This window comes from Mercenaria mercenaria, chromosome 2 (assembly GCF_021730395.1).
Source record: "Mercenaria mercenaria strain notata chromosome 2, MADL_Memer_1, whole genome shotgun sequence".
Lineage (NCBI taxonomy): Eukaryota > Metazoa > Mollusca > Bivalvia > Venerida > Veneridae > Mercenaria > Mercenaria mercenaria.
The window spans coordinates 70,922,790-70,940,253 of record NC_069362.1 but is presented as its reverse complement, the minus strand read 5'-3'; the positions used below and the strand labels follow the sequence as shown (position 1 = coordinate 70,940,253).

The 17,464-nt window shown below is 35.1% G+C and overlaps 1 protein-coding gene across 2 annotated transcripts; it reads left to right on the top strand.

The window, feature by feature from the left end:
* Positions 1–3,101: 3,101 nt before the first annotated feature.
* Positions 3,102–16,577, top strand: LOC123564258 (uncharacterized). 2 transcript variants are annotated; one of them, XM_053536866.1, is made up of 13 exons: positions 3,102–3,257; positions 4,145–4,210; positions 5,645–5,788; positions 7,324–7,521; positions 7,649–7,771; positions 9,697–9,962; positions 10,357–10,540; positions 10,976–11,114; positions 13,098–13,237; positions 13,402–13,545; positions 13,906–13,923; positions 14,978–15,106; positions 15,577–16,577. In XM_053536866.1, exons 2-13 carry the CDS (start codon positions 4,183–4,185, stop codon positions 16,293–16,295), a joined length of 2,232 nt encoding a protein of 743 aa, XP_053392841.1. In that variant the 5' UTR covers positions 3,102–3,257; positions 4,145–4,182; the 3' UTR covers positions 16,296–16,577. The 2 variants fall into 2 exon arrangements, with proteins under 2 accessions (XP_053392841.1, XP_045213609.2); XM_045357674.2 differs by lacking the exon at positions 13,906–13,923.
* Positions 16,578–17,464: the final 887 nt, after the last annotated feature.

Sequence of the window (17,464 nt, the reverse complement as noted above, 5' to 3'; positions counted from 1 at the left end):
CTTGTACATCGTTAGATAACATACATTACAAAACACAGATTCAATAGGTCACGATATTCAAAAGTTACAAAACAAATATACTAAAACACATACTATTATACACTACTTATTAGAGGATGAGCACAACAATAATTACCGTTGCAAAAGTGAAATTCTTCGATTTAAAGATCCTCTAATAAAAAAAATATTAACATTGAGAGAAGAGTCCCGTGCATGGGTGAACTGCACCTGGCAATGCCACGACATATAATGCCATCGTTATTCAATATTCTTTTCAGGTAACCGTCGGCAACCATGTCCTTGCAGTAATACTGTTTAGTCTTGTTGTTTGTGGGTAGACAAGCTTACTGTCGCTGAGTGGCTGCTTTTTAATTTCTGACTTTTGCAGCCACCGTTACAGTTACAAATACGGAATGGACAAATGTTAGATATATGTAATAACTATTCAAAGCGTTGGCGATTCCGTTATAACGCTAATAAATGTGCTGTTGTAATTTTTAATGAAAATGAAAGCTCAAAGTCAAACCGAACATTTAAAATGGGGGACGAGCAGATAAAAGAAGCTGATGACTATACACATCTCGGCCATATATGTGATAAATTCATGTCAACAAATAAACCAATGCGGGAAGCATGTGTCAAACTTCGAGGAACATTTTTAAGTATTTGTAATACAAGGATAAATATATTGTCACTGAATCCTGTCACTTTGAGAACTATTTATAATTCAGTCGTATTACCGAAAGCTTTGTACGGCTGTGAACTTTGGAGTGTATACTCAGAGCAGGATATCTTAGCCTTGGAGAGAGCCTACAGATTTTGTGTAAAAGTCATGCAGCGCTTTAGGGCAAATACTAATACAGACTTTTGCTTAAGTGCCATGTGTCTGAATTCCATGGAGACAATTATTGATTATAAAAAGCTCTTGTTTTTTGGGCAGCTATGTCGTCTCCCTGCTAGATATTTAGCTAAGCAGACTTTTTTACATAGGCTGACACGATTTTTAAATTATGACAAGCAAAGTTATGGTTTCATGCCGGATATATATAGACTATTTCAAAAATACGAATTGGAAGCTTTCTTAATAGAATTTATTTTGTCCGCTCATTTTCCGCCGAAAATTGTCTGGAAATCTATTTTGAAAAAGGCGGTAATGCATACAGAGACAGCTCAGCGTGTGATTCGAATTCATGAGACCAGACCTGATTTGCGCGATATAATAACTGTTGAACGTCCATGCATACTGTGGTCAATACCCATAGTAAATCCAAAGTTTCTGTCAATGTGCACATTTATAATGAACTGTATTGCTCAAGCTATATCTACGAGTTTCAATCTGAGATGTGACAAATGTGGATATTTGACAGACGACATAACTATGCACCTGATTTGCTTTTGTACGGAGAATTACTTAATTCAGCTTCAGTTATGGGACGCAATGATAAAAGAGCGTGGTATTATGAAGTTCATACAAATACTTTCCTTGTCTCCAAAGGAGCTATGTTGGTACTTCGTAAGAATGGCTGCAGAAACGAATGGATACTGCCTGAAACATTATAACATTGCCAAACTATTGCGGCGTATATGTTGCAATTTACACTAGCGTATTGAATGACTGTTTAGTTTCAGTTAATGACTGATATTTTCTGACGTTTTTGTTTGTAAATATTTATATTTTTTATTGTAGACTTTGTGTTGTTATAAAATGTTTTTCTGAGAACACATGAATCATCTCATAAAACCTGTTTTCTAAGTACCGAATTAAGGGTTTTCTTCTGGTCAAGCCAACAGTAGTCTGAATGTTTTTGTACTTACACATGCATTCACTTAGACATTTTCTTGACCATATGTAATCTGTTTGATATTGTAGTACAGTAGGTTGTTGATAGTGCACTGAACGTATTTATGCATATAATTGATTATGTATTCAATACTTTTGTATATAGAATGCGAAAATACGTATAATAATGAAACCTTAATAATCTGTCTGTGTCTAGATATTTCGCTTTCGCACTTAGACTGAGATTAGGTTATTAATTGGTATTGTCGTTTTCGTAAGCTCAATACCTTGGATTTATGTTTTCGATTTCGAGTTAAGTCCAGGTGCATTTGATGCTTAGATAATTAGTCATTATTATATCTGAACTTGAACTTCTAATCTAAAAATGACTTAAACTAACATGTATAAAATTGTCTACAATGTGCTTTTATATATGGGCAGATCTCAAGGTACATGCATATATTGTACTTTTGTTTTACATTCACTATGTATATATATATTATGCTTTTCAGAATTGTGTTGCTTTTGTTTGACATTTACAATGTATATATGTTATGCTCTTCAGAATTGGAGGAAATAAAAGATATTATTATTATTGGTATCTCCATGAACCATTTTGTCTACATTTTATCAATCTCTGTATTTTCATCATTATCTAGACATTTAGTTTTTTTTTTCACTTCAAGACACCTCATAATCAAGTGGTGTTATCTTTTTATAATGTTCTCTTAATCACGAAGGTGCTTTGCCATGTATTTCAGTTACCTACACATCTTTGCTATCGTCTTTATAATGTTCTTTTATTATGTATATTGTTCTTTAAACTATATTTGTTGTTTTTAAACATAAAATTCTTACTTGTTTAAAAATGACCTTTTTTTACAGAGCTTTTAGGATTATGGATAACTTTTATTTAGCCCCTTGTAAATACCTTTAACATCTGATAATTCCAAAATTACTGCTATACCGCAATGAATTACTTTGTTCAATTAATGTTTTTGCCTTTATTACATATTAATGGCTAAATTTTAAAACTCTGAGACAGTATTATAGGAAAGTGTGTTATTATTATTACTGTTGTTGTTATTATTAGTTATTCTTTGTAGCAAAATGAAATGCGTGTATAGATGCCATTAACACATTATGCATATTTAAGATTATGTTATGATTTTATGGAATGGAATGGTTATACCAGACTTTATGCCACATGAAGTCTACATGTAAGGAGGAAAACATCATTGAATAAAAATACCAAAGACCAGCAATTATAACACCAAATCAGCCATATGACGTGTCCCGCTGGCATTAAGTTGTTAGATAACTCTAAAAGCGTGCAGGCCAACCATCGATTGCAAGAAACAACTCAACTGATCAATACCAAGATCCGGTGGAATATTCCGGGAAGTGCTGAATAGACATATTAGCGAACTATATCGGATAAATGAAGAAATTTCATGATTATAACAAGATTTTACAGGTAAGAGTTGATTTAATTAAGAGAAATTAAATGAATATTGAAACTACGTTACTATAAAATGTTCATTTTTGTTTCATTCTGAAGGACGAATAAATTATTTTCATGCCATCAAAAATCAATATTTCTGTTGTTGATTATAAAGCTTATCTGAATTTGCTGAAATTAATGGCTTTCATCAGATGTTGACATTTTTTGTCCTGTAAATAAACTATTTTGCGCTTACAGCGCATGCTTAGTTTCGTCCTGGTTGGTGGAGGCGTGTGTGTGTAAGTAAACGGGGGTAAGGGGGTGTGGAGAAGGGGAGAGGAGAGGAGAGAGAAAAATGAAAGGCCGCTTTGTAGGCTACTCAATCCATCCAGGATTTACCCAGCAGTGTGATTTAAGATTAATTCATTTGATATTTGAACGTGTTTAGAATTTACACATCTTTACATGTGGTATAAATAGGTTCAGTACGTCAGTTTTAAACTTAATGTTTTACTTGGTATGGCACGTATCATATCCAAACTTTGTGCACATTTCGAATTAACATATCTCCCATACTATGTCTCGGAAAAGCATACTTTGTTCACTGTCCCATATAAAATGTATATTGGATAAACTTTTCTGAGTGATGACAAGGAAGCTGGTGATGACATGAGGCCTATAGGGAACTATATTTTGACAGTCCATATAATCTATCGTGGACACCAGCGAAGAAAATGCGTACTTAATGAGTCATTGTTTACACAAACCATCTTTTATGAATTTATTTTTTTTGCACATCTTTAGAAAAGTGTCACATGTCTGTAGCTTTGTATATCATACAGTTGAAAAACGAATTCTATATGTACCTGAACGGTAACGAAAGTACTAAGTTAAACATATGTATTTTTGGAATATTACAGAGACCTAGGAGTAAATCCATTCATCCAAGCTGGAACAGATGACTGTCAACGTGAATGAATCCGAAGGTAACATAAATTATTATATATTAATAATAATAATAATAATAATAATAACTTTGTGTAAAGAGGATTACATATTTGGCAAAATGCAGTCCTTAATATGTAACATATGACATGAATTAAAATAAACTTAGTGACTTAAATAGTTTTTGGTTTAAACAGTATTTGGTGGTATGAAAAGAATTTAATGTTTCAGCAGCATCAGAACCTTACAGTATATTATGTATATATAAATGGTTAAAGAAAAATTGTTACTTGTAGTCTCTGCATCAAAACCTTAAACTTTCTTAAGGAAAATGTATAGAAAAGCACTGGATTACTTTTAAGAAGCAGCAATAAACAACACAATGTCTGCATGAAAGTGAATATTTGTAAGGAAGAAAACACATCAACATGTGAACCCTACAAAGACAATTACACTTGATGATGAGACATAAGGGGGTGGGGGTTGGGGGCGGGGATGAAAGCGAAAAACTTCCATACGAATAATACACCTCTTAAAGGTAAGACGAAAATACTACGAAAACAATGCCTCTAAGTACACGCGTGGAAAGGAAATGTGTAGATATAATTAATACATTTTTCAAATGTAGAAAAAATGACAATTTTTATGGAATCTACAAGTCTGAGAACTCGTGAATGGGAAGATGAGAAGAATGAACAGTGTACACAAATGCAATGATATTATGGACGATATTGTAGATGGTGGTGGTCAGAAAAAAATGAATGCACGGAAACGAACAAGCATTAGAGCACTCTACACCCGGAGGCTATCTCACCCCTCTTGTCGGACACCAGTGCTTAAAGCATTATATGGTACGGCAAGTCGTGCTGCATCCCCTGGTTACTGGTTCCATCGCTGCTTACTTTAAACATACTACACAATTACACATTGCGTAAAAACTAAAAGCTTAAGATGTTTTTTAAATTGACTTGAAGTGTCACAATTTCTGATCTCATAAGGGAATTTATTCCTCATTTTGGAACCACCAACCGAGAATCACCTATCGTAAAATACTGTTTTGGATCTAGGAATTTTAAGATGTTCATTTGTGACTGATCTGAGGCTTCTATTCTTACAATAGGAAACGATTGTATTGCGGTGTAATATCATTGAGTGATTTATAAGTTAGTACACATGATAGGTCACTCGCCGCCCCAATTCCCTGAATATTTCCACTGGTGTCATAATGTCAGCTTTAAGGATATTTCTGGAGGTTAGACAATCGGTCTATATTGTATGCAGATGTAACACCCCCATACGACACAGCCAGAAGAAAGTTTGAATTATGATTATTAGTTCAGGACTTAAACCAGGTCATAATGGTTTAAACTATTCACTTTTCCTTCTTTAGGAGTATTTCCATTACAGTCGCCAAGTTATATTTATTTTTTATCAGTAGTGCGGTTGGTTACCATGTAGAACTTTTTACGTTTCAGAGATTGTTCTGACGGCGGGCAAACGCGACAGTAAAGCGGTGGTTAGGCTGGACAGACGCCACGTGACAGAGGTAGACAGGGGCAAAGTTCATCATGTATCCGGAGGCCCGTATAAAGGACTTCTTATCAACAAAAAATCTCAAAGTATGTCAATATTCCGTGTTTAAAAACATGCAGATAATAGGGCATTATACACTGTACATTTGTCTGTCTTTGTATATTCGACGTAAGGTACTAGAAACAACCCCTTATATTTTACAAATACATTTTTTTGTATTTTTTTTTTCTTAAATTGTCATCACATTAATATGGTGATGGCAATGTAGGTCAAATTTTACATTAGGAAATGCAGCACAGTAAATCAGGTTTTGACGAAATTTTTGCGTAAGAGTATATTTCAGTACGCACTTCGTTAAATTTACTTTCGTATTGGTACACATCTTAGCTATTATATCCTGGTATTAAAGCGGCATGCCTGCAGATCGTTCGACAACAAAAAATGAATAATTGTTTTTTTAGATATCTTGAAATAAATGCTGTATTTCTTAAGAAGGCTTTAAAACTTAATTACTGACAAACTTTATGTTACGGAAACACATGAAAATTTGCTGTTTTTACAACTTTTTACAATGAAAATCGAAAAGCGTTTGTCACGCTTTTACTCCAGGTAAACTGTCTCGATAATGAATTTCTGTATTTTGAAGTCAATATTCACAACTTCAGCTATAGCCCTATTGGTTACGACGACGGGAAAATGCCTTCATGGCCGCGGCTGTCCGGGGTTCGATTCCCGACGCGGTCATCTTTTTTTTCTTGATTTGGAATTTTTAAAATATTTTAGAAACAAAAATTCATATTCTAATGTTCATAATATGCCCTAAACTTCAATTTGAAAGAAATATTATTTTTAGCCAAATCTGGAGGCATGCTGCTTTAAGGGGAACCTTTTGAACTTTCAAGATGTCTCGATAATAATCTGCGGAATTTCGAAATTGACTTGGATACTATTCTGTTTGGAAACCCAGACCTATCTGATCAGGATAACATGACTATATTTACTCATATATTTCCGAAAGTAAGAGATTCGCTTAGCAACCCTGAGACATTCCCATTTCTTCCTACTTTCTCTCTTCTATTCTACCTTTGACTTGTTCTAATCTCTACATTTATGTGAATACTTTCCCCTTTCCATATTTTACATTCACAGCGATTTATTATTTTTTTCATATTTTTTTTCATATCTTAAGACTTTATTCCTAGCCCCATTACAGATTTAAGCTCGATATGCCCATACAGTTATATTCTGTCCGCAAAGGAGAAGAATTCTATAAGACTTGTCTTTCATTCTTATCCTTTCCTGTTTTGTCTTCACTACAGTATGTCATATGTATAAATATATGTACTCTATTTTGGGAATAAATATGTTTAAACTAAGATTTCTCGAGTAGGTTTGATTTTATCTACATCCTATTTGCTTATGTCCGCCTTTAATTTTTGTCAAATTAAATGTTCAAAACGAACCATAATTAAGTTTTCGGTAATCTTTTAAAGTGTGATATTTCCGTTTTAGTGATAAACGTGAACTTTTAACATCTAATAAAACGGAAAAAACTTGCTTTCAACTTTTAAAATGTATGTCCTACAAAAAGTGTAACAATTTTACATGTTTTGTGTTGTAGATCTTGATAACGGCGAGCCTGCAGAAGCCAGGCTCGAATTTTTGGCCTACCTTGTAAATAAGGACCACAATAACGAGCCCGTGCAGGACTCTTGGACCCTGAGGTTCTGGTTCAGGGGCAAACCAGATGGCATAACGAAGAAAAGAACATTCTCCCAGTATTTCCAGGAACTGATGAATCCGGAAAATTTTCCAAAGAGTACGTAGTTACAGAAAAGCTTTTTTTGAAATATGTGATATTTTGATTCCGTAATAATACCACGATAACAATGCTTCCAGTGTACATGTACATGTATATGTATAATGAATCAGAGTTATATTTTTAGATTACATGTGTTTTATGAAGAAAGCGATGATTCTAATGAAAACCTATCTGCTGATAAAGAGAGTAGAACTAGAAGTGGAGCAGGTATCCAAGGTTCAATCACCAGAGGCTACACCACCAGTCAGTGAGTACATCCTTGTCTCTTCTTGCAACATTACTGTACTGGTTGGGAACCATTTTCCGGACACATTTTCATATTTCGGCTGCATTATTCCCTAAAAAAATATTTGACATAAATGAAACCCACACTGCACAAACTTCAGCTCCTTCCACATCCGATGTTGTAATCAGCATCGCGTTGTGACGTAAAATATGGGTTCCATGGGGCCTCAAATGGGGTCACTAAAATAAGTTATTTTTCCCGTCAGATAAACCAGTATCCGGACAAATATTTTGACGGTGTTTTGTTCTTAATTTGATATCAAAATTAGTAATTAAACTATTTCTACACATTTCTTTATCATTCATCTCTTCAAAATTGCACATGATAAATAACCCGACGTTCAATAGCAGCTACGAAAGCAAACCTAGGTTGACTATAAAAAAACTCGAATTACGTCTTATACGGATTCTTGATAGTTCCAATAGATATAGAATAAAATTAGTGCAAAAATCGACAGCCCTGCATCTTACGTAACTTTTAGCGTGAAATTAAAAGTAGAACATGTTATCAGCAGACAGTCATTATGTAGTTTGATTATTTCTTCCCCACTTGATACCTCGGCATATGTGAACTACTGCGCATGCGCAATGCTATCTTCATGCCCCGTTAAGACAGAAAGTTGTTTTTTAAACGCAGGTGAGTTATTATCAAAAACCAAAACATTATACAGCCTTATAAAATAGTGGTTTGTTGTAGACGTGAAGAACAAATATCTAAATGATCTAGATGAAACAATTACATGAATAACAACGAAATAAAGCGGATATTACATTTGTCCGGAAACTGGTCCTGTCCGGAAAAGTGTCCGAACCAGTACATAAAAATATTCAAATTGATGAATATTGTATACATAAAGACTTAATTCAATTTTTTGCTTCAGACAATGATCGGATTAGGTTCTCACCTCAAAGTTCTGTTTATGTATCCCTGTATACATATGGAGATGTGTTGATTTTGTACTGTCTGTCAGACTGTCTCTTCGCCCGTCCGTCTGTATGTGCGTCTGTATGTCGTACTACTTCATAGAATTGTAGAAAAGTTCAGTAACATGGCTAGTATAGCATAGCATGTCGTCGGCATATGCCAAATAAATGATTTTTGGTGGAGTTATGACCGATAAATATCATGGCCCTTTAAAATATACACTGTAGCGCCGTCATGTCTTCAACAATCATATTCCAGTTTACACAGAAAGTATTTTTCTATAAGATCTTGTTTAAGATTAATAATGGGGTAGATCCGAGTTGTTTGTTCACACTTATGTGCCCATGCTTTATCCCTGAGCACCTTCATTTCCGACGGAATCCTAATCATATTTATAGGGAATATGCATACCAGTTAGATCTCTTTCGATCAGGTCAGATTAGTTGCTTAGGAGTTATATGCCTTTGAATTGTCAAGAAATAAAATGTCGTATTTCACGTTAGTTTGTTTTGTCAACGATTTATTTTCTGTAAAATCACAAACAAACAATGATCAAACATATCAAGAAAACGAAATGTCTTGTCTTGTTTAAGTACTAGAACGGCACCATCATGGCATGTTTTTATCACGCACGCTTTATCATTAATGAGCTGTGCCATGAGAAAACCAACATAGTGGGTTTGCGACCAGCATGGATCCAGACCAGCCTGCGCATCCGCGCAGTCTGGTCAGGATCCATGCTGTTCGCTAACAGTTTCTCTAATTGCTTTAGGCTCTGAAAGCGAACAACATGTATCCTGACCAGTCTGCGCAGACTGGTCTGGATCCATGCTTGTCGCAAACCCACTATGTTGGTTTTCTCATGGCACGGCTCATATTTTGATTTGTTCTTGAATTTAACTAGAAAACATCACCAGCAGTTCATAGGTTTTACTTTTACTTTTATTGTGCATATATTTCAGAGAGTTTTGTGAGTCTGTTTACTCCCGACATTTATCAGTACAACTTTGTACCCGAAATTTCCATGAACACCAAAACCTATTTAACATTTATGATCAAAGCCAAATGTGACGCCCATATTGCTCTGTCAGCTAACTACGGAGAACTTCACAAAAAGACAATAGAGGTTGTGATAGGGGCAGAACACAACACAAGGTCCATGATAAAGGATGGGATAGAGGGAAGTGTGAGGGCTGAGGCATTGACTGCCAATGTTCTCAGTGGATCTGTAAGTGGGTTAATCGTTCCTGAAATACATACAAAAGGCTCATTTACGTATTGCAATGATGTTAAAAAGCGGAGTAATAATTATGTACCAGTAATGTTTTATGTAAATGTTAAAGATCATAATTCGTATATGTTAATAACCAGTAGAAGAGTGTCTTTGACATTTTATTTTTTGACAAGTTCTAGATTTTTCTAAGCATCTAGATTTTATGTGTAGTTTGATTTATTTCTATCTTTTTATGGACATAACTTTCAAACATGTAAATGTAATAACTGATAGAATTAACTGAATCATAAACTATAAGATATCGATATGTCATTTTTTTGTGTCTACTTTTGATATCTTACAATGACATTTTTATTTTTGTTCATGGAATGATACGAATTTCGTGCAGGAACTGCGATATTTCTGGATAAGTTGGGGTGACTACAAGATAGAAGTTGGGAGAGGATCACACTACGGTGACGGAAAGTTTCTCAAATGGAATCTTCCAGATAACAAACGATTTGATATAACTTCATTGGCTGTTGCCACTGACAACACGTCACATGGCCAGTTTGAATTTGCAGAACTTATGGGTATGATTGTAACTTGAAAAAAAATAAATGAAGCAAACAATTTGCTAAATTAGTGGCGTTTAGTTACCTTTACATTGTTCATGGACTCTGTAGCGGAACAGACGTATTGCCAGCAGGTAACTGGCAATTTCACCACTATTAATTAATGGGTTTGTTATTGACCCTCCAAGGAAATAATTATATGGGGCAGTATGACAAATGGGGATCCAGGCGTTAGGGTTTTTAACCACTGAAATTATAGAATTCTGTGGGAGGTAAAACAAATGAATCTACATCTTTTAAGTTATTTTTGTAAATGTGCATTTTCTTAGTGAAACATTTTTGTCGTAGCTGTAAAAAGATTATTCTTAATGAACGTTAAGCCTATAAATGTGTATTAGCAATAAAATGATCGGTGTATTTTCATTACAACTTGGTTAATGTTTGTTTTATCAGAGGTGGAGACAGACTACAGCAAGAAGGCAAAGAAATCTAGGGTCCGAAAACAGATCCTGTGGTTGGCGAAGAAACAAAGAATATTACACTGTCTGGAAGATGCTTACCCAAACACACAGTCTGTGCCAGACATTTTAACGTGAGTACTCGTACCACAGTCCGTGTTGTTTTAAGTTTACGTACTCGTACCACAGTCTGTGTTGTAAAAGATTCACGTACGTGTCGTTTAGGGCAAGCCCATTATTTTAACTGGGGACCATAAGCCGCATTTCATGGAATTACACTCTAGTGTGTCATTGAAGGTTACATGTACACCGCCGTAAGAACACATCTGCGGATGTCTCTAAATTGTTATTTGTACTTGTAACATGTGTAAATGTTAAGTTCTGCTCAACCTTGGGCTAGAGGGCGTGGACGGTAGCATACATTTCCACTACCGCCCATGAACATGCTCAGTCAAACAGAGCCTGCAACATTTTCAGTTTTGTCGTGTTGAGCGATCTGCTTTTCTATTTCATGAGATTTGTACGACATGTAAGCTAGCTCTGCATCTGTATCTACGGCGTATTGTCTTACAATAAAAATATTATGACTGAGAGGCGTTTATCTTCAACAGTTATAGCACCATAGCTAAAAGTGAGAGAGATCTCAGGAGGTGGAGTTTTAAAAGAATCAAAACTCTACAGTGCAATTGTAAAAACATAGTCAGTGGTACAGAAGTCATCCGTTAAGCATATAGACTAAGGCTGTGACTGGGAAAAGAGTTTTCTAAAACAACTGTTGTAGACTGAGCAATTGAAGTTAACAAAAACGATTCTAGTGTTTTGTTTATCAAGAGAGATCGTTGATTTTCAAGAGTTCTACGCCAAAGTTTTTGCACTACAGTATTATGTTTAACGTAGGAACAAATGTTTTTGTTACTGCATGTCCAGGAGTAACCATACAAAATGACACATTCCATGCATGACCTGGAATTTACTGACGATACAGTCTTTAAGCAAGTCGAATTTGCTTTTGAATGCCTTAAAGGATTTTTGCAATTTTAAGATGTCATTTCCTTAGTACAGTTTGTCACGCTTATGTATTTTCCTTAGAAGTGTTGGGGTAAACCGAGAGAGCAGTTTGTTTGTAAGTAATTGTGTATCGAATTTGTATAAAGATAGTGCCTCTTTAAAATCATTCCAAGCTGCAGTAAATATTGAGACTTCACATATACAGACTTCGTAAAATTTAATACAAAACTATGAAAGGCCCCGCTAAATGTTGACCCAGTTTGTTTGATAATATCCCTTAACCCTTAGCCTGCTGCAGGCGAATTTAACAGCCTTTGCAAACAGCTTCGAACCAGATCAGACGCCGATTAAATCGGCGTCTGATCAGGTTCCAAGCTGTTTGCTACTTTGACAATATTTCTTCCAATTTTGGAGCAAATTGAATGAATTTTACAATTTTAGCAGATCGAATTTTCACAGAAGCGAAATGTTGACAGTTTGTTGATAATGGCTTAATTGAGTTTTTTTTCTGCTGAAATGGTTTGCCTACTCATTATGATGAGAGTCTATACCCCAAAACAGTTTATAGTGTTATGGACTAATGGAGGAGAATATGACAAAAAAGAGAGGCAAATTGAAGCAGTGCATCATATCACAGGAAAAAAATCATACAGTTATTTGAACCTACATTTTGACTTCAAAAACTCTGATGACTAATTTATGTTTGGGAAAATCTCTTAAAAATTATATAATACTATTGTCAGTATTTTATGTAGAGATGACAAGAACTTTAGGGGCGTTTCTTCATACTCTTTCTTGGAGTTTGTAATAGGTACCTACGTGTTTATCTTTGATCCTCTTATGAAGATTTTTGTCCTTGAGATATTAAATGTTTTTTAACATCTGACTGCCTTGACAATTGATTTTCCTGGAAATGTTCGGGTCTTGTGTCCAATGTCAAGAATGCTTCTAGGCAAGTCAACAAAAATACATAAAAAGATATATTATATACCCGTATCACAGTTGGATATTCAAGTCATTATTAATATTTGCGGATCCACGCGTGAACCGCTCCAATTTAAGCGTATTTAAAGCAGACTATGTAATATGTATTGCTATTGTTTATTTAGGCAAACAGCCGGTCGTAACTTGGACTCTGGAACTTTAGTGATGCTTATGAAAGAGCTGGAGAAGAGTCAGCATGTGAGGGAAGTGGAGATTGGGAGATGGTTGAGAATACAGTATGAAATACATCACGGAACAGGACATGGTATGATCTCAGCAAATAATTAAACCTCTGCTGTTTGCTTTTGCTATGGTTAAACATAACATACTTTGCACTGATACATTGATGTAGTTTTGTTCATTTTGTATTCAAAGAATAATTATCTAGGTATTTTATTGGCTCTTAGCTTTAAAGCATTGACTTTTCAGACTTGAAACTTGTCAAGGATCTCCCCCAGTTAACGGGCAGAGAGCAGCCAACTATTGCCATAGTAACGTCACTTTATTGTGAGAAACTGGCTGTTGATGCCATGATCGATGATAAAACAACCTTTGTCAAGTACAAAACCGAAGGTGAGATAGTATAGTCCAATGCTCCTGACAAGAGTAATAACCTTGTCCAAAAGTAAAGAAGTTTTGCTGACAAAAATAGTTTACGAACTGTAAATTGCACTCCATTGTTTAAAAATAAAATCGAGTGATTGCTCCACCACGAAAATATGGAGAAGTCCTATTCACAGAACCTCTTGTAGGCGGTGGAGCTGTGATTGAGTAGCCATGTTACAGGGTAGTTGTGATAAAGGTTTGACTAATTTTATAGTTGCTCGATTTTAGTTATAAGCAATTTATTTATCATATCTTTTAAAAATAACACAACCTAATTACGACAGGAGAGTCAGTTTAAAACATATGTATTTTATTTTGTGTCTTCAGTTCGGCGTAGTTTTGTAGGTAAGCTTTTCTCTTTTAGAAGCACTCAGTTGGACTAACTTTCAGTTTGTTTGATATCTTTTTAAAAAAATGGTTACTGTAGAAAAACGGAAAATTACACAATTTGTTCAATAAGGTGCTTCTTTTTGTGTTTTACCGCACGTTTAGTACGTAGAACTTACTCGTACCCTTAGAGCTTTTGTGTGTAGAACTTGTCCATGTCTTCCACAGTCTAGTAATTTATTGTGTGTTTAATGTCCATGTAATGCCCTAAAACATATTGTAAAGTCTAAACGTCCGTGTTCCTGTTTGCAATGTTAGTTTATTCAAAAAGCAATTTTTAAAGAGTTTTAGTTGTCTCAATTAAATGATTATATATGTCCTTCTAATTATTTATCATATCGGCAAAGTCTAGAAATTCTGTTTTACTTTGAACTTACCGGTCTACTGACCGGTAGAAAAAAAACGGTTTGCATCAATAACTGGAAATGTTTTCACCCATCACCATGCTTAATATTATTCAGCTGTGCACAGGAATCACTCTGAGACTTGGTAGTGTATCAGTACTTGACATAATACTATTATGATCACAGCGTACATACATGTACTTTCTGTCCGGTTACATAGATAAATAATGTTTGTATTGCCAATTTTAATGCAAAATATTTACATTAGTTTCCATTACTTTATTTGTTATCTTTGTTTTAGACATATTTTATTAGAAGTCATATACATAGTTTTATTTATTTGAAACACATCATAGCTAATACACTGTATACATAAGAAGCTTCAGTTTTGATTTGCAGTCAGTTATAAACACACTTTTTAATTTTGTCATCTATTTAAGTACCGATATGCCCCTCAGTAATGTTTCAATTTATGTCTCGTTCTTCCTATTTAGAAAAACTAATGCAGACTGAATTTTGTTTTTAAAAGTGCCTAATATTTTATAATCATCATTTACGTACACAGCAAAATAGTCTGCAACAGTATACAACACAATTATAACGTACAGGGAAAGAACATATTACAGTATGAGAACATAAAATGTTTAATCAATTATGTTTGCCTGCAGGTGAGTCGCAGGTGTACACGATTGGTACAATTGGTCGGTTCAAAGTTGTCAGCACGAAACTATCCAGGCATCCAACATCCAACCAGAGCGCGAGAATATCAGCAGAAAACACTATAACTAGAATATTAGGTATATTTGAAAAATAAAAAACAAATATGAGTGTATCTTTTGCTTTTTATGCAAACATGTTACTTTATTGTATTTACATATCCACCATTTGAATTTCTAAACTTCAAGATACGCTGAAATGTAACAGCCCGAAAATACTTCAGGCCTGACCGGGAATCGAGCCCGGGACGTCTCACACCTAAGGCCTATCCCAATAGCAAGGAAGTATAAGTGCACCATTATACTCAGCCTTACTACATTGCTTTTTAAAGTTTTATTAAAGATAATGTATAAAAAATGTCAGGTTCAGTTTCATATACATTAAACTTGACTTATTACATTAAATTTTCCTTCTTAAATGAACATATTTTAAACCAGGGATGGATACAAGTATACTAGTATATCACGTAAAAAGGAATATTAAATTTTGAAAGTTTAAAGAAATTGATAAAATATTCGAATAAAAGTGGCTTAGAGATTTGTTATTTCAGGCTCATTCAACAAAGTTGAACATGTGTTACTGGTAGGCGTGGCCGGTGGTGTCCCCATGCCGTCAAATTACAGCCATCACGTGCGACCTGGTGACGTAGTTGTATCAATGACTACAGAAAGAAGAGACCCGATGTACATACATTGTGCCAGAATAACCCATGATCCAATTGGCAGGGGATATGTCTACACAACAAGACCTTTTTCATGTCGAAACAAAACTCTTCAAAATGTGTCCATGAGTTTAGAGTCGATTGTTAAAACTGAATGGAGAAAACCACGGCCTTGGGATATTTATATTGAAGAAGGCCAAGAAATCCTCGGGAAACAGGAGACAAGCTTTAAACGGCCATCATCGGATAAAAAACTGCGCATCATAAGACAAAATGATAGTTCAGGTATTAGTTTCGAACATCCCATACCCCCAATGAAACACGATCTAAAACTGGGGGTACCACATATTAGTTATGGAGCCATCGGAAGTGGCAGGTTGTTGTCAAGGACTCAAGTTGCTAGAACAGATTTTGCCATAAAAAGCAATATCAGAGCCTACGATCTGGACTTTGAGGCTGTGTTGGAGTCTCTAGAAGGCAACAGAAATGAGAGTTTTCTAGTTATTAGAGGTATCTGTGATTATATAGATGGGACCACGAAAGACTGGCAACCATACGCTGCTCTTACCGCCGCTGCTTACATGAAAGCTTTAGTGATGGCGTTATAAGTCAGGCCATTCTGTGAGCTCTGCTTTATTCATACACTATCTATGACCATGTACAATATATTTTCCCAGTGTTATCGTGCTGCATCGCCAAATCAGCTTACTTTGCTTTACATTTGAGACAATCTGCTGAAGCTGCTCTTTTCTTTAGAATCTTTTAACTTAATCCATTCGTATCTACACCATGTACCGTCAAATAAATAACATCATTCCTTCTTGTCTTTTCCTCTGATCCACAATTAATAAATATTTAAATTGGAATGTTGTTTACAACATTTGTTTCCTTTGTTTCAATCCGTAAAATCATAAGAGAGTCTATTAAAAGGCGTAATTACCTGGAAGTTTATTAATAGGAGTTATAACCTGAATATTTCTACAAACACCGCATGTGTAGTGTTTAGCGATTTTACTGTTGAATGCTATGTTTCCTCGATGGATTGTGTCTTGTAGAACTGACAGAAGACAGAATACTTCACTACAGGCAGTTCTTAACGCCCAATGAACTGATCAGCTATTTTGTTTCTTTCCCGTTTCGCTTGATCTTTAATGATGTTTCCCTTGTTCACACACACTTTTGCAATGTTATCGAGTGCATGGTTTACTTTAAATATATATTTACATGAGCACATCTGTGGACTGCGTTCCTTGAAAGTGAATTTGGACAAGTCGTACCTTTTAAGTATTACGTATGTCAGAGGTTCATTTGGAGGGTATATCTTGTTAATACAAGGTTGTGATTACGAGTAGGATGTCGTTCACAATTTACCAGTTAAAACACATAGGTTGTGGTTTTGTCACTGAACGTTACAATACAGTGCCATAAAACCATTACTTTATCTGGGGACCATACGCCACTTTTCATAGAATTACACTCTATGCATCATTAAAGGTTCCATGTGCACCGCCGTATCAATACATCTGCGAATGTCTTTAATTTGTATTTTGATACTTATAACATGTGTAAATGTTGAGTCCTGCTCAACCCGGGACTAGAGGGCGTGGGCGGTAGCTTGCATTTTCACTACCGTTAATGAACAGGCTCAAACAAACCGAGCCTGCAGCATTTTCGTTTATGTCGTGTTCGGCGACCTGTGGTTTTCCGCTTTTTTTTATTTTACATAGTCCATGTACATACCCCATTGCTATAGATCTTGAAACAGGGATCTTCATAC